The following is a 24,277-nucleotide window of genomic DNA, read 5'->3' as shown; positions in this document are numbered from 1 at the left end:
CACGCGTATCAAGGTATCCCAGCGTTAAGGCTGGCGTGGACACCGTAGTCATTGAAACCAGTGAAGATAATTTAAAGTGGCAGGAATAAATATTAATTTTAATGGTGTTATTATACTCAGTTCGCGCGGAGCCAGGCGCTGAGCTGCAAAAAGCACTCATGTCAATGTAGCCCACTCACAAATTCACAAGCATCAAATAAGTTTACGCAGCGGTTAGTGCATTTAAGAAAGAAAGAATGCTAATAATAGTAGTTTTATTCGTACTCAGAAAGGGTGGAAGCCAAGCGTAGATCGCTGCAAAAAGCGCTAATGACATTGTAGCTCATACCAACTTTAGAAGCGTCCGACAAGTTTACGTAGCCGTTATTTCATCTAAGAACCCAACACACCTGTCTAGACTTCGTTTCACCGCACATATTCGCTCACAACACCACCTAAACATTGAAAGCACCGATAAAAACACTGCAAAAACAATTGGAGGCTGCGTAGTCCAATGCACTGGCTCATTCCACTAACGAGGAGAGCGCCGAGTGGTGACGCCACCCGTCCAGATGCCCGGTTCCTATTGCCGTCTGGTGCTTAGCGCTAGAATTGGGCTGACAGGCTGGTCAAGCTGCTTCTATGCAGCTTTTATCGTCGGCCATGCAATGTACAGACGGCAAATAAATAAAATCCTAACCTCCTCGAAAAAAAAAGAACTAGGCTTAGCTTGTCCCCCCTACTGTGCGGCTGCGCACGGCTCACGTCTTTCCGAAGGCGAATCAAAGATAACGCATGTGAAAAAGCGCTGCAGCAGCAGAAGTGTGTCCAAAGATGCCGTTTTGCTGCATCTTCAGTAGCGTTGTTAGTAAACGACCCGGTCGAAGTTAACAGTGAGGCCGTAGATGCGGCAATCTCGTAACACTGATGAACGCGAAAATGGCCGCTGTTGCTGACTTACGTCGTTCAGTGGCACGTAATCCCTGTGAATTTGCACCAGGCGCAGTTTCGCGTGACGTGCGGTTTAAGACTGTTTTCTGGCAAAACAAATAATAGTTTTGACTGTTTCCAAGTCAGCCATAACGGCACATAAAAATAACACCTCGTCTTTTGTTATCTTTGGTAATGAATCATCAATTATTTGTTTGACGTAACAGTAACTTAAGAGGACACCACAAGCCCCTTCGTTGCAATTAACCCAACGCATGGAATTTGTTCCCACTCCTTCTAGTAAGCACATAATCTAATTCAAGAGAAAACTAACAAAGAAAACTGGTTGTTTTATTCATTACTGCACTGATTGAGTTCGAGCCTGACGAATGTGAGCCCGCACCATCAGTACGCTCTGCTGCTATCAGGCGTTGCGTTTCGCTGCCCTTACCGCGTGATATAACCAATGGTCACGGCCGTCTTTTTTTTTGTGTGTGTGTGCTCCCGCCATGCACTTGCAGCATAGCAGCAGAGGATACCGTGGCGGCGGTGGCGGCCAGGAAGGTGAAAACGCAACAAAGCTTGCATTGAAGCAGAGAGCTCAATAATGTTACTAAAAGCGAGTGAAACAGATACGGTAAAAAAGATTCTGTGGTGTTCTTTAGCTCAACACCCGCCTTTCGCTCGCTTTTGGATCAACGTTACTTGATCGCCTTGTGGTGTTGATGCCACTTTATTGTGCAGACAAGGGATTCATTTTCCAACTTTAGTTGCCGCCCTCATGTTTACAATACATGCCAAGTGTTTCTATATCTCTTATGAACAATATTTCATAGCTGGGTTGTGACCTTCGAGTTTAGCGTCAATTCACACTGCATGTCGTCATAGCCATACGTGGCTCACGTTAAGTATTGCTTACGTTTTGCTTACGCAAAAAACACAGCGAATTCGCTGTGAATTTGTGCAGTCGAGAATAAAGCCCCTGGCATGGCCCATGGCCCGAAACTGCCGACGTCAGGGCTTCCGTGACGTGGCCAAAGCACTGGCTGCGGTTGGCGCGCGCTGCTCTGCCGTGTGTAGGCGTCACGGTTTGAGACTGATGTCATGTTGCCCGGGCGCGTGGAGATGGTGGAGAACACAGCCGGTCCTAAGCGCGCGCACGAGCGGGGATCGACACCGGAAGTGGTGCAGCGAGAACGGTGGCGTCACAAGCGCCCTCCTGTTATGGCGGCCACCTCGGTGTTCGTTTTGCCGACACCGAGACTGTCACGAATAAACGAGGCTGTAAATAATTACTTACACTGGTGTCGACGGTCTAATGTGCCACTCTATGATTATTGGGCTGGTAAGCAGCCATAGCAGCAAAAAGAAAACTGAACAAGAAAACTTCGTGTCACTACTGCTTTAACTACTGCGCCCCTTAAGGAGCCATGAAGAGAAAATACAACTTCGTTTAATTTGAAAGAACTATAGATTCAGTATCTCACTCAGCTCAATTACAGCCACAAAAAGATGTTTTTTAACGAAAAAAAGCAAGAAGTATTTAAAAACTTTCAAATTTGCGCCACAGTGGCGTGTTATGAGCAAGAATGACGTCATACGGGCCAACAATAAAACATAATTTTCAGTGCGTTAACTGCACGTTAGCATTCAAGTGATGTGGTGAAATGGAACTAGAGGCCCCATTACAGACGTCTAGTCATCTGTCGTCACGACAGGTCAGTTAGGCGGCCGCCAACCGCACAAACAAGGTTCCGTGACGTCATAGAAAAGTTACGGGAAATTGGCGAGGGGGTCGCGACTGCTTCACACGTTTTCTTTGATATCTCCGTTATTTGCTCGAAGATTGTGATGATATTGGTATCATTGTTATCGGGACTAAGCGGTCTTTCTAATAAACCCAACTTGTATTTTGTCTTCATGGCTCCTTTAAGGCAGAGATGTGGTTTCTGCATGTAAAACCACGTGAACATTCTCACGGCCAGTCGCCATTTTATCCTACTTCTACTGAAAGCGGGTTGCGGGTTACATATCGGGCTAACGCAGACTTTAAAGATAAGGAGCTTGTTTGGTAGGTTTTACTGAAGCTCAATCGATTACCTCTCTAAAATATTAATCATGATCAAAGCAATAACAACATTTGCGAGGTTACTTCAATAATCACCCCTGTGAAAGTGCAGAAAAATTGAAGGATGTACGAAGAAAAATTTACTCGCGCTACTTCTAGAACCTCACTGAGATTGATTTGGAAATGCGCTAACTTGCCTGCACGTATTTTTTGCCTTCGAGGTTCTAATTTCGGAGCGTTAGTCACGTGCCTTTGACCTCTTTTCTACCTCCCGTATTTTCCCAGGATGCTTCACGTCCCGAGAGTTGGACATCGCCTTGCCTCCTGTCTCGTAAGGGCCACCTTCACGGGTGAGTTTCAGCTCTTTCAAAGCAATAACCAGTAAAAAATATTCGCACATCAAAGTTTGTCCGTGCTTCTGCACAACTACAAAAAAAAAATGCCGGGTAAAATAAGCACTACTTACGATTTGAGTTGCAAAGCATCACTTTCAAATTCTGTCATTACCACCTTTTCTTTAGGGCAATTCTTCCTGTACACCTTACGTTCTTTCCCATAGGCCACCCTTCCTGTATAAATCTTTGCAAAGTACAATTTATCTTGACCGCGCCACTGACCGCAGTATGGGTTGTGACAGCGCTCTTGTTTGTTATATCTTTTGTATCATTGTCGTTAGAGCAGGTGCAGACTTTTTTTGTGTTTGTGAATTCTTTTACCTTCCACCTCTTTTCTACGCTGGTTTCCGGTTGTTTTTTAACGTTGCTCTTGTAACAACGAATCCTATGTTGAATTATAGAAGGCTGCTTTTCTGGGCTATTTCTTTGTTTTGCATGAAATATGCCTGGGGCTTATTTTGCGCTGAGCTGTGTGCACTAATATAAACCACCCCGAGAATGATGCTTAAAAGGAGTACTTGCCAAATGACATTAGAAATAATATGGAAGTATTCTGAGGGGTTCTTAAACTTAACAAAAGTGGTGAAAAAATGCAACAATTATTCCATCTTCATGACTTGAAGTCGCAAACGCTCATGTTAGCAGAGGAGTTGCCTGGCGTTCCCTAATCGCTAGGCTAAGTTTAATAGAATGGCTCAAAGCCAGCAGATCGATTCCCGTTAGCGCAAATTCATTTTTGCCGCGTTGTACTGGTCGCGCCATCTACTGGAACTTCTTGTTACTTTTTAACTTGAAACGCTGCCACAAGGGGGCGGAGTGAGCGCTTCTATTAAGTGCGGAGTACCTTAGGACCGCATAATGTCCGTCCGCGTCCGTGCGCATAGCATTTGCAATTTCAAAAAATCACACAGGCACCGGCAGGATTCGAGCCTGCGCCTGGTAGACCAGACAGAGTTAGTGTGAATCGTCTTACCCATTGGGCTACGACCGTTTTTTTTTATTTATTGATTGGGCTACGACCGTGGGTTAGTACCCGAGAGTCAAACGGCTTACTCCCCCGCATGTAATGGTGCGGAGTACCTTAGGACCTCCCAATGTCCGTCCGCGTCCATCCGTGCGCACACCCCCATCAAGCGAAAATCAAGCGAAATTCTATTTCAGCCGTGAGTTGCAGTTTCATTTAGGGAATAATCAAGGTGCAACTGACGGCTCAAATCGAGTGACGGTTGGCGTGCAAATCGGATGTACCTCGGGGCGCAACTTGGATGTCATTTCAAGTCCCCGTACTCCGCACCCTCGCCATCATCCACGGAGTGGAGATGCTGCCATTTTTCCCACGGCGTATTTTTATATTTGCTATCGCAACAAGCAAGCAGCCATGTATATTTAATTCAAAGAACTATGAAAATAGCAATTACGAATTGATGTCTCGTCTCAGATATGCTTCATGTTTTCTTTTTCCTCTATAGTGTTGACAAGTATAAACATAGCCATCAGGTTTAGTAGTTTATAAAAGCTTTGCCTATGTAAGCATCTCGTGCAAGCATTCTTCTAACTTATTGCGTGTGTGCTTGGTGCTTGCTCTTTACCTCACTAGGCTACGGCCTCTTCACACCGCTGCGACCGCGTTACCGCATTTCGACCCATGAAAGTGTCGACCATGAACAGCTTCACTTGTAATTGTGCGATGTCGATGCACTGATTCGAGTTACGCGCAGGCCTTCTGGGAGAACTTAATCCACAGTTTTTGTTGGTCTAGTGCCGATAGTGCTCGGCGATCGGTCCGGTGTGCCCCCAAGACTCGGTGTGCACAAGATCTGTAGCTGGCCATCGACGTGTCCACAACGTGGCCGTGAATCTCTAGTCCGCAGGAAGTCACGTGGTCTTTTACTAGGAGGGGTGTGGAGACGCGCTGCTGGGCTTTTTTCCACGCTTAGGCGCTCCCCTTCAGGCTTCACCGGCGCCTTTAGTTCTCTTTCTCTATCCTGTTCCGCCGCACCCCCCTTCGTACCTTTTCCGCTCCCGAGACCTCCAGGCAAGCTTCTCAGGAGCTCGCTTTCAATAAAGTTGTACTCTCTCTCTCTCTCTCTCTCTCTCTCTCTCTCTCTCTCTCTCTCTCTCTCTCTCTCTCTCTCTCTCTCTCTCTCTCTCTCTCTCTCTCTCTCTCTCTCTCTCTCTCTCTCTTTCTCTCTCTCTCTCTCTGTCCTGCCAAGCTCGGCGGCCTCCAACTCACACAGACGTGGAACTTACATTTGCGTGTAAAATCTGCCCACACTGGCGACAAGTACTGCTTCACCAAGACAAGGCGCTCTCTTAGACATCGACTGCAGGAAGGAACAATTGCGTACATTTACTCGTTAACTTGTTCCTCAGCACCATAATGTTTTTTTTTTATATTTGTCCCCGTGTGACTTGTCCTCCTTCCAATGTAAAATAAAATCGGTCTCAACGGGCGAAGATGTGCAGCCGTTCAAGACCCTTGCACATTCTACGATTCGGTTGTGCACGAAACACTGGCGCCGGGAATGTCAGTTTTGCGTGGCAGTTTGCGTCGATAGAAGCTGCCCACGTCCCTTTTTATCCTTCGGCCGCAGTTCTACGATAGGTGGGAATCGTCGATGCAGTAAATTATTCCGCGTCGTGTACCGCTGAGACGATCGAGCCGTCCGGCATGGCGCAGCCCTGTCTGATTCGACGAAAAACGGCTGTAGTCGTGTATCAAACATCACGAAAATGCTGCTGGGGAGGAGCCTGCGCATCCATTCACACACAATATTGTTGCGCGAGCAATAAATAAAGCGGCCATGTCAGCAAATATTTTTGTTTTTTCCGCCGATCCGTCAAGAGAGGAGCGACCGAGGGCGAAAGGGCGCGTGCAGGGAGAAGTGGCGATGAAACTACACGGTGCACTGTAAAACGATTTGATTTTAAAGCGACGCGTTTGGTGTCCTCACTGACGCCGATGTAGGCTAATGCGCCCTGCAGGGAACCCAACTTTCTCTGACGATGATTATGGATGATCATGAGTGAAGTGAAAGAAAAAGAACGCTTCCCGTGACCGGAATCGAACCTGGCGTCCTCGCCTTATGAAGCCGGCGTCTACCCGATTGCTCCATTTTAATATGGTTGAAGCGAACGCCAAGCAGCGGGTACCGATTCGCACCGTACACCCCAAACCTAAACGTTCGGCCTACGGAGTGCAAACCTCAGAGTTGCTGTGGGTATTCTAGAAAAGTGCGTATGTCCAGAGTAGCACATAGTTGCAGTGTGGGAGTAGCCAACCAAAGAATCCATCGCGAGAAAGCTTCGAGGTCAACCATTGTCGTCATTATACAAGGGGGGGGGGGGGGGTGCAAGATTTTTTACTGCCTTTAAAACCCTTACACCCTAGCAAAGTACAAGAAAACACCCCTTCTAAAATTTTTGGGCTCCGCGCGACGAAGCTACTCCTGGGTTAAGAGCCGCGCCGCTGTGTAGGGCTTCGGATTACTTTTGACCACTTGGTTTTCTTAAGGGGCACTTATTCTCAACGCACTCGCGTTTTGGCTCGTCACCGTCAGCTGAAAATCTGGCATCGCGGCCGGTATCAATCTCGTGTCCTAGGGCTCTATTGAGCAGCACAACGCCTTAGACACTGAGAAACTGTGGCGGCTAAGAGTGAGCCCTTTAATTGGCATTATAATGTAACTAATATCCTTACACCGTAGCGAGAACTAGGAAACATCTTCGTTAAAGGCTGTTTTGCCATTCGTAACTCCTTTAAGAGGGTGATTCCTTGCGTTTTTGCCTGGGTGTAGAGGTGTTACTTAAAGTCCGCTAAAATTCCCTTAAGGGTGCAGATAAATTAAAAGGACAACTGTAACCTTACCATCGCTCCGGCTCGTTTCTCGGGAAGCGACGGCTTTTCACCTCTCGCACTGTTGCTGGGAGAACCACAAGTCGACTCGTTGCCATGGCGGGAATTTCGGCTGGAGACAAAATCGAGATACTGGTGACAAAAAAAAAAGGACGAGAAAAGAAGAAACGAGAACACCTGTCACTGTGGTGGTTAGGACGCAAAGCAGGCTTCCACGGTGTGCGAGGCGCAGGCAAGAAACACCGGGTTACGGAATTTAAAAGCCCGAAAAAGGTGTCCGCATCGACGTGAGCCTAATGTTCGCGATAGAAAAAGATGAGATGCTCATTCATTCCTAAAGATCCACCGATGGATCTTTCACCAATGTATTTTGTATTTGACAATATTTTGCAGCATTTTTTTATTTTCTATATTTTGTATTTGACAATATTTTGCAGCATTTTTTTATTTTATTCCTCGAAAGTAAAGCATGCAGTGTATACGAATGATATTGTTACGTGGTGGCAGTAAGAAGTCCATGAACCATGAGATAGGCGAACAATGTATTTGCGGTGTTTACGTGGTGGTCATGACAGAGCCCGCGTTGACTGCGCACAGCCTCAGCTTCTTCGTCGTCGGAGGCTGGAACCAAAGCGTCATGTCATCCCGTAACAATATCCCGAAGAACTTGCGTCATTCGTGTTTTTTAAACAACTCTACAACTTTCGAATGGGCGTCTTAGCGATAAGTTCGTTAATAACATGTTCAGGAGTGAAATATTTAATGCAGTACAGAATGCAGTAAATTCATTTTAAATCAATATTTGTGCATTAACAAATAACCACTAATAAAGGCTCGGTGATGAGAAACACTGCTCTTCTGTCGACAGGCACAAACAAGTCTGCGGTGAGCACAATGCCACCACAGCTCCTGCTCTGGCCTGAAATTTTTGGAGAAATGTTCCTTTTTCTTGCAACCTCGCGTCTACATTACCGAGTCCAATATCTACGCAACTCAACGGTTTCCTGCAGTTGATTGATTGTAGGGTTTTAACGCGCCGACGCAGCGCAGGTGATGAGGCGCGCCGTAGTGGAGGGCTCCGGATTAATTTTGACCACCTAGGGATCTTTACCGTGCGCCGAAATCTCGTACACACGGGCGTTTGTGCTTTTCGCCTCCATCAGAAAAGCGGCCGCCGCGGCCGGGAATCGAACCCGCGACCTCGTGCTCAGCAGCGCAACGCCTTAGCCACTGAGCCACCGCGGCGGGTTTCCTGCAATTACAGCTACATGGCTCAATTTGCACTGACATTTTACGTAAAACGGTTTCGCTAGAGAGACTTGCACTAATTTTTTATTAGTTGCGTCAGATCAAGAACAATTCATTATTATTCTACCTGCAGATAACTTCTACAAACCCTTCCGCATTTATTGGACTGAAGAAGCGCAGGCTGCCCTGAAGGCCCAGGAACAGTGCTACGAAAAACAGTACCATCCTGTCAAATATGTGAGTGCTCTCTCCCTATCATAAATTGCTTTTGTTTTTTTTCTTGCGCTTCTGTGTAGCATTTTGACGCAATTTTAATAAATGTATAGCCCTATGATTTGTTGTGCTTTTCTTTGGACAGCACATTTATGTTGCCAGTGCAGATATAGAGCCGTCTTAAGAGGTAATAGACTACATACTGGAGCCATCCGTGGGTGGAATATACCACTTACCTTTTATTTATAGCAAGAGCAGTTGAGCGAGGCCAACGTAATCAATTTGCTTTTTACTCATTTGCTTTCTTTTTGCTACTTTCATTTGCTACTTTCATTTGCTATAAAGCCGATTTGCATTTTGAACTAATTAAAGTAATTACGTTCGTCTTTTAGCCCCCATCTTCAATATTTACAAGAATCGGAGACAACGGTGGACTTCGCGTTGCCTACGAGGTAAGCACACTGTCATCTTTAGGAATGGTGCGCTGCCAACCCAGCTCACCAATGATTAAAGGGACCCTGCAACACCCTTTGAGCAGTGCAAGTAAACCTGCGCGACGCTTAGATTACACTGCCATGAATACATGAGCCGAATATTACACGTGTAAATGAAGCGGTGAGCGCGCAAATCGTTGTAAAAGACGTGGAAAAACCAACCGCGTTCTCCTCGATTTTCCTCACTATGCACCCCTGGCATGGCCTAAACGACGTCATTGACGCCATGGCTGTCCTATTGGTTGTCCCTTGTCAACTGCGCGGCTAATTTCTCGCATTTCCTGTGACGATCCGTCGTCTTCGGCGCTGTGTTCCGACCTCTTTTATGTCTGAACCTGTACGCATACTTTTGGTGTTTCTTTGGTTTTGAGTGCGCGCGGAGTTTTAGTGATGGACTAAATACTTTCCTTTCAACCAGCCCCCTCGACAACAAACGTTTATTGCTTCAAAAACGCCCTACCAGCCCGAGCGCGCGCATGCGAGCAGGTAGCCATGCCTGCTTTCTTGTGGCACCACACCGGAAATAGACCCCTGCACGTTGCGGAGAAAAGAAGAAAATTCCCCGGCCTATGATATATCGAAGGCCGCCGAAGAGAACGCCGCTAGCCGTCCACCTCTCCGGGCTAGAGCGCGCAGCTTTCCTCGCGTTGTCCGCGGTCGAGTTGAGAGGGAACAATTATGCGCGATTTCTCATCGCACATAGTTTCGGTAACAGTGAATGGATCGTCATAATCCGTTCGGGAGGAGATTGCTGGGACAACAGACTTTACCCCAAAATACATTCCGAGTAGTTGATGGTAAGTGCTGCAGGGGCACCTTAAAATATCACGGATATCTTTATCTTCTATCAGTGTTCACAGCCAGGGTCGCAAGCATATTAACTAGAAGCAAGTCACAAGGAAATAAAAATGAATAAGCAAGGAAAACGCGAATTAGTGTGTAGATTTACAGCAAATTTCAGTTGGTGTGCTGTTAGGCAACATTTATACAGGAACGCCCACGGCAATATTGTGATAATTGAGAAAAGTCCTCTGATCTTTAAGTAGAAAGTTTTATGCTTTACAGAAGGCTTGAATCTAATGGTATTTGCTTAGCGTGCTTAGTTGCCGCCTTGGCTGAGGAATGGTGCAGGAAAATGTGGGTGATGTGTTTGTGTCTTGATAATACTCCTCGCAATGGGCTTGAAAAAATGCACTCATACGCGTGTACGACGACACAGCGCCGTCGCACAAGACTGAGAGCAACAAAAGCGTGCCTTGTAGACACAGAAACCTTCGTGACGCGTGCAGCCAATGCTACTCCTGGGCCATGAGGCCCGCTGTAGTGAAGCGATTCAAATTATTTTGAGCCCCTGGCGATCTTTATTGTGCTCCGTAATCTTGGCACATTGGCTATGGTGCCTAGAAGTTAGAGGTGACACCAACGGGTGGCGACCGCCGCTCCTCTGATTCGTGTTGCGTAGGTGGCGCTGCGTTCCGCCGCGCATGAGACAAGCTGCATTTTTAAGTTCCCGTTACGTTTTTCCGCACCCGAAAATTAGAAGCACAAGTGAGGACGCGGAGGCCTCTAGTGAATAAATTTCTGCTCATGTATTTTCCAAGAGTGATCGATTATCACACCGCACTTGATAAGGAGGAATATCGCGATCCTCGCACGATGCCCGAATTCACGACGGTGAGCAAAAGGTACGAAGAGGCACAACAGAAACATTGAACCTCAGAAACCAAAAGCAGGCTGCCAATGGATTTGTTGCACAGTGAATGGGACTTCTCAATGCATAACACTGACATTGCACATAAATGAAACTAAGTCACGCATTAGCTCCAGCGCGTCTTTCCGTTTCCTCGTTCTGGGACTCGACTTTCAAGCTGATCCTTCTGAGCGCATAAAACTTTATGATTTTGTTTGTAAGTGCTGTCTTGTGTTCAGGACAGCCAACAAAATTCAACTGCGTAAGCTTAATAAACGATACAAGGTCCTTCTCCTTGTCATTGGCGTTTCGTTTCCGTTGCCATCTAAAAATCAGCCACCGCGTATGAAATTAAACCCGCGTCCTTGGGCTCGGAGGCGCAAACTTGCGAGTGTTTATGGTATGCGCGGTTTGCGGCAGTCTGCGAGCGACTTCTCGCCAGAAAATACAATAGCAAAAACTAACCTCAGCAGCCTTGAAGATAAAAATATCAAGCATTTGCTCCTTTTTAACCTCATTGCAGAACTTTCAACAACTACTTTTCACGAAGAAGTACCTGGGGAAAAGCTACCGCCTTGCCGGATCAGATTTGTCCACAGACCAGCTATTCTTTACGTATTACGCCCTGGTGAGTAATCTTGACATGTTCTTGTATATCTTCAAAAACATGTTAACGTTGGCAATTGGTATTGTTACGTGGCAGAAGAACAAAGATATGCGATCGACGTGTTTATAGTAGGTAGAGTCTATTATCGCGGCAACCGTGAGAATTACTGTCAGAAATATCTCACGGCAGTCGCGTCTCATTGGCTAAGAACGCTACCCGGAGATTCTTTTATGGGATAAATATTCCCTAAAAAGCCGTGTTTGCAGCTGCCCCTGTAGTGATCTGGTATAGTGCTTGGTTTCGAACGTAAAAGTTCAGGTTCGTATCCGACATTGCGATGTGTGTTTTTTTTTTTTTTTTTTAGCTTTCGGAATTTTTCGGTCATTGTGGTTTTGTTAATGCTTTTTTGTACTTTGCATGGTTTTTCCTATATCAAAATATCGACGCACAGGACTTCTAGAATGGGTTTAATTACGTTTAACATAGGTTGTGTTCTGTGTCGTTGGGCTGGGTTAGATTAGGTTTGTTGCAGTTTGGCTGGATTTGGGTAGGTTATGACGCGTTCGGTTATGTTACGTTAAGTTAGGTTGGGACGTAATATTATTCAGCAAATTGTAGGTCAGCCAGCTTTTCTGGAAACTGCCGTGAGAATTTCCCGGGGGTAATTCTCACGGCTGCCGCGAGATTAGACGGAGCATTTTATAGTATGCACATGGCGGCCATTACCGAGCCCGCGGGGGGAGGAAGGGGGGTGGGGGTCTACGTGTCTCGTGATATCACCTCCGGAACAGAACGGCCATCCCGGTCGAGGCCATGGTAGCACGGCAAGTTCGGGGGAAATGATAGGTGGGATGAGAATAAACAGTGAAGAATTTCTTGCCACCGCGCATAACGATGGTGGGTTTGTCGACCATCTGCCCCGTAGCAGCGACGCCCGCAGGGAAACGACGAACTGGTGAGGGCTTGGAACCACGTACGACGAGAGAGGGCGGGGAACACGGGCATCATCGGCTGGTCACATCTTACCGGGTCCCGGATGCTCGATCTCACGGGCTGGGGACACGAGCGGGGGACAGCTTCGAGTACTTGGGCGGTATTCTCATGATTGTCCGTTTCAAACCACTGATCTCCACCAGAGTTGCTGGATGGCGCTTCGAGCTCTCCGGCGCACGGCCGCCGGAAGTTCGAGCGCTCGTCCCGGAAGTCGGGCTGTTCCAGCATAGCGCATGCTACGCATGGGCTGGTTTCGCACGCATTTCGCCAAAAATGCCTGCTTGTAGCGCCGTAAACTGCACAAGCAGACCAGAGAAGTCGTCTGGGAAGACGTTCTACTTGGAAGTATTACAATATTCTGAACGACGTGCGTGATACGCAGCGAAACGCAAATGTCATATCAGTGTCGTTTTTAAGCTGGGGCTCTTGCACGGCCGCTGGATGAGAGGCTGCGCTCTCATCCAGCGGCCGTGGCTCTTGTTACGCAGATTCCCTCGCTCTAAGCCGGATTTATACCGGCGTTGGGTGGCAAACTTATACCCTAGTTACACGGCGAAAGTAACCGCAGTTAAGTTTAACCGTGGTTACTAAACTTTAACCGCGGTTATCGTCAACTGCGGTTTTGGATGTTGCACGCGAAATTGCAAGTTTGGTAACCGCAGTCACTTGATTATGAGCGCAACAAAAATAAATTACCACACTTTTAACTTCACGATAAAAAAAGAGAAGCAGTGTAGACAAAAAGTAATATCGTTAAAGCATTCGCTTCTGACACAAACGCAACGCACTCGCGCGCGGCGAGAAGAGGGGCTTCCCCAACAGCTCGCAACCGGCTTGGTTTGCTTAGGTCTGTTCGGTGTTGGGAACTTTCATCTTAGCATCGCGGTAGATATTTGACCACCGCTATCTCTACAACTGCGAATTACAATCCATAGCACAATTTTTAACCGCACTAACATTCATTTTCTCGAATGCGGAAGTTCTTTTCCGCGATCAGATTGATTTCGAAGAGCGGCGATGCGATAAGCTGTTGCTGCCGTGGTCTGGGACGGTTCGGGCCGCAAGCAGTGCCGTGCGGGCAGGCGCGCCGGCGTGTTTACAGGCACGGCCGACGCGCGCGCCGATCGTTTCCGTGTGCTGAAAACGCTTCAAGATTGCCTGCTATATCCATTTCTGGCGGACGACGCGCGGAATTTACAAATTTAGCACGGCGTTTGTCGTAGTTGATCGGGCGGATCGGGAAACGAGCCGCTGCTGACGGGCAGTCGCGCTGATTGCGAGAGCGATGCAAAGAACGTAAGCGCGTCTTGGGGACATGTAGCTTTTGGGCGCCCGCTATTTGAGAACCTTTGTCTCGTCCGAACGCCAGGTGATTTTTTTTTTCGCCTCCGCTGATGCACCGCAAATTGCGTCCGAACTGAATTGTGCGATTTTGAGCACTGCGGCTGCAGAAAGTGCGGTTAGCGTGACCGAACTGAGGTGCCAAGCTCAGTTTGCGCTAACCATGGTTAGCGACGTAACCGCAGTTTCGTCTGTCGTGTAACGCAGCAAACTGCGGGTTTTGTCTAACCGCGGTTTGCTTAACCGTGGTTAACTGTGCCCGTGTAACTAGCTCTCCATCCCCAGGCAGCAGGCTCTGCAGTGACCACTTTACTGACAACTGTTTTGACAGAACGGGCGCACGAATTCGGCTACAGCCTGTCGCCGTGCTCACGTTGTTTTCTTTCTAGCATAAATCCCTAGCATAAATTTCTAGCATAAATCCCGTTACAGCTGCGCCGCCTCTCAAACCAAGACCCAAGTGACATTTTCGTTCTCCTTTGCAATTAAATTCTGCTTCATATTAACGTCGCATATTTCGGTTATAACATATGTTGCGGTCTGAACGCAATGTGTATAGCCAAAATGCAATAAAGTGAGAACAAAATGCCAAAATCCGCCAATCGGGACGCTTATGAGCGGTTGAAAAGCATAGCAGACGCCCGACTTCCGGGACGAGCCGTTGAACTTCCGGTGGCCGTGCTCGCGCCCGGCCGCGACAGCGGCGAAGCGCCATCCAGCAACTAAGTGGAGATCAGTGTTTCAAACACGCCGTTTTGCGTGACGTACTTCCAGTTGTAGGCGGGCTTTGGGTTGTCTTTTGCGCAACTGTTCGTGTAAACACATTTTAAACGACTAAATCTATTTTAAACTATCTTTTACGTGTTTATTGTTCCGCCAGCAAACCAACAACAATGCGACGGAAAATCTTCTGCTCCAAATCGTCTGCTTCGAGTGACTCCGAGAAGCCGCGGCTCATAGCTCAGCCGTGCCTGCATGGCGTCGCATCCGGGTGTTCAATGGCTTGCTCAAAACGGACACTTTTGAAACGGACACAAAACGGACGAAACACGAGAATACCGCCCCTGGTAGCGGCGGAGCTGAGGCTGCTCGACGTCCGCTCGGGGTTGCGATGTTAAGGCCAGGATGGCCGTGAATCCTCACACGGCAGCACAGATGTTACGCGGCGGCTGGACAAAGATGATACTAACCATAATTAGAAGTTATGTGCGATCTATTTACAATATTTACTTGGCCGCCATGACACACCTCTCAGTGGCCGGGCAAAATCCAGGGGTGTGGGCTATTTTTTGCACTATGATTGAAGTCTCTTCAGACCTGAGAAAGTAGGAGAGCTACAAACGTCTGATTTGGGCATTGCCTAAACTTTCTACGGAGTGAATAAGAACATCTTTTAGTTCCCCACCTAGTGAACGAAAAGAACTCGAGCACAGTCCTGCAATTTATTACAATCAAATTCTAAAACGCTATTGAAGAAAATATAACTCATTCTACCCAAGTGCTGTAATAATATCCTGCCCGGACAATCTAACCATTGCGAGTATTTCTTTTTGTCCAAAATACCATCAATATAGCGTCAGTACAGTCCATGCATGGATAACATGCATGCACAGTACTGACGCTAATAAAAGAGGTTGCTGTTACTGTGGCTGCAAGAACAGAAACTCTGACGTAATTATTTATGAACTGAGCCATTTATTTTACAACTCTAGAAATTCATACGTGAGCTATAGAGTAAGTGCCATGCGGGAAAACGGATGAGAACTTCGTGCTGATGTCAGCAATCATATTCCTAAAAAATTTCTTGTCGAGACTCCTTTAGACGACTTTCAGTTTTTTTACGTTAGAAATATCTGCTTAACCGAGCGAAAAGCGACGTCTTCGCAGTAGACCGAATGGGAATCTAAATCATGAGGCTTGACCAGCCGTGGTGGCTACTGAACCCAAGGACGCCGGTTCAGTAGCCGCCCTGTGCCTAGATTTCGGCCCATGTAAAGACCGCCAGTGGCCCACGTAAAGACCACCTCACAATATGCAGAACACTAGCATTGCAAAAGACATGTACTCATGCACACTGCGAGAAACCACCATGGGTTCCAGCTAGTTGAGCACGCTCACGATTCTGAAACACCGTCGCGCCAACTCAACACCGCCTCTATTGGGCAGGTGGAGTAAGGGGCGACAACGGAATATGCCCAGGGTACGGAGGCAAGACGTTTATTTCACGCCAACATCCCAGTATCATGATTTACAGTACAGGTACGTACTTCCCTTTAGGTTGTAAGGGGCGATGGGGCGGCACACGCAAGTGTGCGCGTCGTCGGCGCGCAGAGCCAGTGGGCTCTTCGGTCAGTGCAAAATCGCATCGCCGTGCTGGCAAGATCGGCTCGCAGCAGCGAGGGGGACGCGGTCCGTTCGCTCACAGGCGCGTAACGTATGGCGTGATCGTCAAGTGTTAGGTACGGCTTTACTATATGTAGGGTTCTGCGTTTTTGGTTAAATCCGATAAAATCCGAAAAACACTCGCCGGTAAAGATTTTGCGAATTCGGATTTATCCGAAAAACTCCGAATTCAGGGACCGCCGCCTGTGAAAACCAGACTACCCTTTATCATTTCCCTGGCATGCTCGAACAACTTTTCCAATTCTATTTTTATGTTTCCACTTTTGTTCGTTCCACTTTTGTTTCCAAGCTTCGCAAAGAGAATCGCTTTGGACCCTTATCATGAAAAACAAGATTTTTTTCCGACGACAATAGTCGAACCGAGGTCAAACACTTCTCACCTTCCCTGCCACTCTTTTTCCCGGATATGCTCTTTTCCTAGAATTTCATTTGCCCTTCTTTGGCCTTCTTCACTAAAGATTGAACGTTTGAGTAAGCGCAAAGGAACAAGGACGAACGAAGTGGACGGGACACGGAGCTACTATCAACTCGTTTATTTTCACTGTAACGCCCGATTTTATGCGGGATGGTACAACGCGAACGAAAGAAAAGAGGGAAAGGGGGGGGAGTACAAGCAAATACAATAACACCTAAAAAGTGGAGGATGGAGGTGGAGCTCAAACACCCGCGTTAAAAAAGGCACTTTAGGAAGGCAAAAACTAGCGATTGGATAATTATTTCAGTTCTTTCTTTGTCAGTGTCATGGAAGTTGTGCTAACTCATTTGTCTTTCAATGAAACAATCTGGTAGGCCTCGATGTTTTCTCTTGTTCGCTGACCCTAATAATCCGAAAAACTCCGAATTCTGTGTACTCTGGAAGGACGCTCCGAAAAACTCCGAATTCTCAAAAATAAATAAACTCCGAAAAACGCCCTTCGAATTTGCTCAAAAAAAAATTGGCCGCGTATCTGCTCCTTTCGTTGCAAATGTCGTCAAAAGACGATAGTCTTTGTAGACATTTGCCAAGGAAATGCCCCCCTTTGCTTTCCCGCTCACCTCTCATGCTGTTCCTGTACGGTCGCGCTCATTCCTATGTAAACACACTAAAGGTCTGCACAAGGCGATTTGAATTTACCACATTCCACTGCTACAGGCCGGGTTCCTCGATGCCAGCGCTTCAGTACAGAGGAGACGCGCGTGAATGAAGGCGGCCGACTAGAAGGTTTATAGAGCCGCGTTGCCGTCCTCCACATGCGTTCCAAGCAGAACGTGGAACCTAGCTAGTTGGACCTTTCGTTGCTGTTGCCGCGTGATTTCTCATATTCCACCAGGAGGCGGCGGTTTTCTGCGGTAGATGTAGAATATCATTTGCTATCGAAAAACCAAGCATCCATGATTTTTTTAATAGAGGAACACTGTAAATATCCCTTGTGTACTAATTTCCTGTGTTATATTTGCGTAATGTCTTGTTCTTGTTCAGCAAAGTTGACAGGTATGAACATATAAACCGAGCTTAAACGTTTACATGTGGCTGTGAGTATATAAGACTATTGCGCAATATTAATTTTACTTTGGCCAAATGGCTGAATCGAGTCACAGACAGACAGACGGACAGACAGACACACATACAGACAGACCAAAATTTCTGGGTTTGTGTAGCCCAAGAAAGACTATCGTCTTTAATAAACTCCAAAAACGCAGAACTCTAACTATATGTAAGCGTCGGGCCGGAGCAACAGCAGCAACCTATAAGGCATGAGCCACCAGCCAGAGACACTGGTGGGCTTTCGCCGGCGCAACAGAGTTGCGGCCGGACAATAGAGAAACCGTCATATACCTTCGGCGTCCTGCAAGTGTCTCCCCGAACGAATCCCCACGCCGGGCACGCGTTCGCGTCCCGGTGGGAGGGGTGTTCGGGAATCGTTCAAACGAGCCAATGCGGTGAGGTTAGCCCCAGTACCAGGGCAGAGCGGCCGCTTCGTGGTATTGCTTTATCTCCGGAACGGTCGCTACAGCCTTCATCTCTGGCAGGAGTTTGAGAAGCCGGCTCGGCTCTACGCAGTGGCGCCGAGACGAGCCGGCATTTTAGGGAGAGAGGGGAATAGCGCCGCGCAACGGCCCAAACCCAGCGATCGCGCTATGGCTCGGGCGCGACGATCCCCACACCCCTCACAACACCGCGCCTCATAGCCCCGTTGTAGCCTGGATGCGTTAACGTACAGGTTCCGTCACAAGTAACTGGAACAAGGATTTGTGGATATCACAAAATATTTGTTTTACTGGCTCCATGACAGCCATTATCGGTTTACAGTAAACTTTTTCTTTTAAGGAGGACACTTTTGAATGAGCACCGATGCAGCCAGGCAGTTTCCGGTAGAAGAAATTCCTGCATATTTACGAGACCATTACTTGTGATGGCACCTTCAACGCCCTAGCTGCCCGCATTCACTCTCGATTTCCGGCCGTCGCCTAGGCGCCCGAATCAAACCCCGAAAACACAGATCGTGAGGCCTGTCAGAGAAACCATTTATGTCCAGCATAGTTAAAACAACTTTTTTTTTAAATGCAGAGCATTTCAGTAACTCACAATGTCACCCGCGTTGACGTCCGTAGTCATAGTCCGCACCCCTCCCCCTACACTATATAAAAAAAAATACTATCCGGCGCCTTGTTTCGATCGCTCGACCCTGCGGGCAGAACGCAATGTACATGGTGCTCTACCCACTGCGCCACAAAGCCGACACAGAATGGTAGGCTACGAACGCGCCTTATATCCTTGACTCATTCAAACTACGTCAAGAAGCTGCTGATACAGCGCATTCACTACCACCAACTCCCCAAACACTAAACGTTAACGCAATGCACCCACCCCCTAAGCGACGCATTTACTCGAGTCCCCCTCGCGGGGAGATGGGCCCAATTTTTTGTACAGAATTTCTAAGAATTCTGCAACCTTTGTCTATGCTTAGCAAAAGTTCAGCATTAATGTAACTTACAGACTTGTACAGCGAACAAATTTATATCAATCATTGTGCAGACGCTTGACATGGCTAATTTGTGTTCTACAGTGCAAACAATGCCGTCACTGCCCGTCACATTTTATATATTTGTATTTAGGATACCCTAAGGCGCACTCAACGTTACCGAAGGCATAATATAAAATAGTGTGGCACAGTATGCGCTCTTAAACATAGTGCCTAAAGTATTTAAAGGCTACAATGCTTATATTCATGAAAGCGCTAAAGGTATCCTTTGGTGGCTGCTGTGATAGTAACGATAAATTCTGAAAATACGGTTGTTCGTTGAAGTAAGATACTCCGCCTAATAATTCCACAATGATTAAAATTGGGCATCGCTGCCGATGAGCGGAAGGTAGCGCAGGTTGTTCCCGTCTTCAAAGTCACCAACCAAAACGATGAATAGGCGTCTCGCATTTAATTTATACCAAATGGTTACCCACCTCTTGAAGGTTTACTCAATAAACAATGGAAGGTCAGCGAAATAAAAATATTCAAATGTCCAAAAATTCTCCGGTCCCTTGGGTCTGCTTACGTGATCTGAAGGAGGATTCGGTTTTAATAAATTTTGGCGGTTTGACGCGCCGCAGCGACACCTGGGATATAAGGCGCGCTGTGGTGAAGGGCTCCGGGTTATTTAGAGCACATGGGGACCTTTAACACGCATCGAAATCTCGACGCACGGGTGTTTTCGCTTTTCGACCCTTCCTGAAAGTCGGCTGCAGCGGAAGCCAATCGAAACTCCGTCCTAGGGCTCAGCAGACCAACGCCTTATCCAATTAACCACCGTGACTTATTTTATTGCCTGTATGAACTCCATAACAAAAAATGCGTAACAGCAGGCTAAACATTATCTACCATGCTTTGGTTGGCGGAATAATTTAAAAAAATTACCCCACCATCCCGCGAGGAGATGCGAGATGCGACGCATCTCCCTGTGGAGATGCGACGCATCTTGGGGGTTCACTTGGTGTTTCCGTTGGGTTGATGCGTGAAACGTGTGAGGAACGCGTATTATGTATTCTTTATTTAACACGCGGCGTAACGTTAACGATGACGGCATTGTGGTCGCTAAAGTGTACGGGTAGTGGATGGTGAAGTAACGGGACCACCGTGCAATTTGCAGCGAAGATCAAGTCTATGCACGTGCCCGAAATCGGAACGCCGGTGCTGGAACGACCGCGGCTATGACACAACGTGGCGCGGCTATGACGCAACACAATACAACACAGTCCACTTCAATCCAATCCAAGCCAAGCCAAGCCAACCCAATCGAATCTAATCCAATGCCCCTCGCGAGAGACTGTTCGCTATCGGAGAGGAGAGGGGGTGAGCGGTGGAGAGCGCAGCTCGCGCGGCGAGGAGAATGGGGGAGGGGTGTGGACGGACAACAACAACGCCGTATGGAGGGACAAGGCGAGTGAATGAGATGCAGTCGCATCTAAAATGGCAGCATCTCCACTCTGTGGATGATGGTGAGGGCGCGGAGTACGGGGACTCTAAATTACATCCAAGTTTCGCCCCGAGTGACATCCAATTCGCGCCCCGACCGTCATTCGATTTGAGCCGTGAGTTGCACCTTGATTATTCCCTAAATGAAACCGCAACTCACGGTTCAAATCGAATTGCGCTTGATTTTCGCTTGATGGTTGTGTGCGCGCGGATGGACGCGGACGGACATTGGGAGGTCCTTAGGTACTCCGCACCGTTACAGGCGAGGGAGTCAGCCAAATGGCTAAGACGACTGACGCTAACTCTGTCTGGTCTACCAGACACAGGCTCGAATCCTGCTGGTGCTTGTGTGGTTTTTTTTTTTTGCGATTGTAAATGCTATGCGCACGGACGCGGACGGACATTGTGCGGTCCTAAGGTACTCCGCACCTAATAAACATCAAAAGTGCACAAATCCCCCCAAATTGATACCTATTCCGGTTCTAGGTCCTGGGTTGTAGCGATGTAGTACATCAAAGCCCTGTTTTGGGCGGAACACCTGCTCACAGTTTGTCTATGTACATCAGCATTTGCGTACAGCCATACGGGACCTCCAAATTGAATGTCATAATGAGGTCATACGGTACAGCATCACAACACTCAACAGGAAGTTATCGTATGCCGTGTTGTGGTGTGACCGGCAATTATGTCTTCCGTGTTCGTTACACGACATCCCAAAAGACGACATCCGAGCATTCCGTAAGAACGTGCTCCACAGTCTCTGGTTTATTACACAAAAAACACGCACTTTACCAGGCCTCATATAAGCCGTACTCCCGTATCCACGTTTTAACTGCGTGCAGCTTAAAGAAGGTTTTCGCGGAGGCTTCGACAACCATCCTCTTTCCATCGACAAAACATACTGACCAGGACTGTCGCAATACATTGTTCTGTAAAGGGTCCGTAGGAAAAGGATATCCTTTAAATCCTGTGTTAGGATTTTCATGGAAATGCAAGGCTTCTATATATTCAAAAGAAAACGTACAGCCATTAAGTAAAAAGCATCAACTTTTCAAAAACCCTTTACATCGTATGGATCTTCCGTTGCTAGAGGAAACAACAAACTCAGGCAGTACACTGACCAGAATCATCTGCAGAAAGGTGCGCGGCAAAGGATGACCCTTATCAATTAAGAATCCATTCGTCGTCACTGCACCGACCGGCAAAAGGACCGCACATCACTGAGAACATTTCGTAGGCGAGCTGTCTTCGCCGTTCGCTAAAAAGAACACTCGCTAGACAAACATAGATTCCCGTATGACGAGGAAAAAACACATTCCCTTCCTCTCGTGACACCTAAGAAACAGCAACAAGAAAAATACAGAAAAACTCTGGCTAACTCGAAGTGCGGCCGCTTTCAATAACCGCTTTACAATTTTCCGAGGAAACACACGACACAAACCAACTCCCCAGACTTCACACTTAGTAAAAATATTACACCTGCTCGTACGCTCACGTGACTGAACCCCGCGCAAAGACAGCAAAAGCACTGTGAATCTTCCAGACGTGCACTTTGAACTGAGCCACTGCGGCAGGTATACATTGGAAGGTCAAAGCCAGTTCTTATTCGACAGTGCTGCATTGTGTTTGCGACTGTTCGCTTCCGTTTCTTCGTCGTCTGGGGCGAATCACCTCGAGATGCAGACTGGATGCAATTTACGTGCACCTTTCCCACTCTGAGATCTCTCCTCCGCATGCACCTCTTCTATGCACCTGCCGTCGCATTGACCTGTCGCATGGCACGCATCACACTATTCTTACATGGCGCTGTGGATCAGTGGCTATCGCGTTGTCCTGCTGATTCCAGGGACGGACGTGGGTTCGATCCTGGCCGCGGTGGCTGCTTTTGTAGCGTAAGCTACACTGGCCGAGGTTGAGCAGTTTCGCGTGGGCCCTGAAGGGCCGTGCTGTGCAAGCGCGAGGAGCATTGAATTGGGTTGGATTGTATTGGATTGGATTAAAGTGGATTGTATTGGATTGGATTGGAAATAATGCAATCAATTGGAGTACGGGTGTGTAGAGAATTGGGTCTGCTCATTCGCCGGTCTGTGCATTCCAGAGGAGTGACGGCATAGCCGCCGCAGACGCCGCCGCATAGCCGCCGCAGCCGCCGCAGGCGCCGGCGCGTGCCCAGCTGTGCGCCTCCGCTGCGCAGTAGCCAAGTCTGACGCTGCGCCGGAGCCGCTTGATAGCCGTTTCGCGTGGCTCCTGGATAGCCGCGCTACGCATGCGTGAGGAGCAGTGACTGGACTGGGCTGGACCGGACTAGACCGGACCGGACTGGATTGGATTGGATTCGATTGGATTGCTGAACCTTAGCTCACAATACGTATATCCTGGCCTAGCCGAGCTAAGCCACGGCTATTTTTTTTTTTCTGAGGCAGAAAGCGAAAACGCCCGTGCGTCCAGATTTCGGCGCATGTTAAAGATCCCCGCATGGTAAAAAATAATCCGGTGTTCTCCACTAAGGCACGCCATACATCTCAGGTGTAGCTTCAGCGCGTTAAACCCCACAACCAATGAAACGCTAGTTCTTGTTCCATTACGGCATGACGCTGGCTGATCGCTGTGGTTAGAAAACGTGCCTGCTGCGCCGGCTACCCTGCCTCAAGTTCCACCAGAATCCGAATGTGTTTTTGTTTTTGTTTTATTTTCTCTTTACAGTGGCGGCCATTTTGGTACAATACGTGTTGACGCTGGCGACCACAACACCTGACACTTTTCGCGTTTCTGAGGCGTGTAAGCTTCCGCCTTAGTGTGTGCGTTTTTAAATTTTTCTTTTCAGAGTAACTGCGCAAGTGCCTCCCAAAACGACCCTGGCGTGAAGGCATTTGCCGAGGACAGGTATCGTACTCCAAAAATTGATTTTTTTTAATTGTGTTGTGTATTTCTCAGCCGCACTTTTATACGCTAACGACAAAAAATGAGACAAATTTGAGGTGGAAAAGGTTCTTGTGGTCACGCGTCATTGCGTCTGTATCGGACAGAAGTTACAACTAGCGCGCGCTGCTTAAATAAGTTCAAGCAAACGTTGGAGTTGGTGATATGAAACGCCAACCTTTCCTTTAATCACACCTGCGCTCTAAATGACATCCCCTCGCAGGGGTCGTGCGTAGTGGGGATAAACGCTGCTATGTTTACGGGACAACCTAGAGGACGCACGCCAGTAGCTCGGTGCAATGTTTAGTTTGGGTTCGTACCAAATAGACTAACCGCAACCTGCCTTTTATTTCGTAATTCAAACGTCTGCTTTAAAGTAAGTATTGCAAATTAAACAATAAATTTGGCTAACTTGTCGTATTGGTGGTACTAACGTTTTTAAAAATTGCCTCCGAGGTCGTAAAAAGCGCCGATACAGAGCAGCACACGAAATTGTTTTGTAGGGTCTTCAAATATGTAAGATAAGCTATGGGTCTCGTATCTACCATTTATGCGTACAGTATATCTTTGCCTCCGTACTCAATTCAGATTACAAGACAATGGCAGCCCTCTTAGGTATTGTTAGCAAGGACATTAGAGGGCATTAATAGTTCTTGTAACCCGAAGCGAGTTTACCTATTATCAAAAAAAATT

At 47.6% G+C, this 24,277-nt stretch overlaps 1 protein-coding gene across 1 annotated transcript; it reads left to right on the top strand.

Annotated features, from left to right (window-relative positions):
* Nucleotides 1–3,263: 3,263 nt before the first annotated feature.
* Nucleotides 3,264–23,820, top strand: LOC144168059 (uncharacterized). Its single transcript, XM_077697145.1, has 6 exons — nucleotides 3,264–3,327; nucleotides 8,610–8,713; nucleotides 9,082–9,141; nucleotides 11,397–11,501; nucleotides 23,490–23,548; nucleotides 23,808–23,820. Exons 1-6 carry the CDS (start codon nucleotides 3,264–3,266, stop codon nucleotides 23,818–23,820), a joined length of 405 nt encoding a protein of 134 aa, XP_077553271.1.
* Nucleotides 23,821–24,277: the final 457 nt, after the last annotated feature.

The sequence above is a fragment of the Haemaphysalis longicornis genome, unplaced genomic scaffold (assembly GCF_048455015.1).
Source record: "Haemaphysalis longicornis isolate Haplotype H1 unplaced genomic scaffold, Haemaphysalis longicornis Haplotype H1 scaffold_2, whole genome shotgun sequence".
NCBI classification, from domain to species: domain Eukaryota; kingdom Metazoa; phylum Arthropoda; class Arachnida; order Ixodida; family Ixodidae; genus Haemaphysalis; species Haemaphysalis longicornis.
The sequence above is the reverse complement of the archived record's forward strand: the minus strand, read 5'-3'. Positions and strand labels throughout refer to the sequence as shown.

Coding starts and splice junctions, on each gene's coding strand:
- LOC144168059 (XM_077697145.1), top strand. CDS start 3,264: ATGCTTCACGTCCCGAGAGTTGGACATCGCCTTGCCTCCTGTCTCGTA. Junction 3,328..8,609: donor CGTAAGGGCCACCTTCACGG/GTGAGTTTCAGC, acceptor TTCTACCTGCAG/ATAACTTCTACAAACCCTTC. Junction 9,142..11,396: donor GACTTCGCGTTGCCTACGAG/GTAAGCACACTG, acceptor ACCTCATTGCAG/AACTTTCAACAACTACTTTT.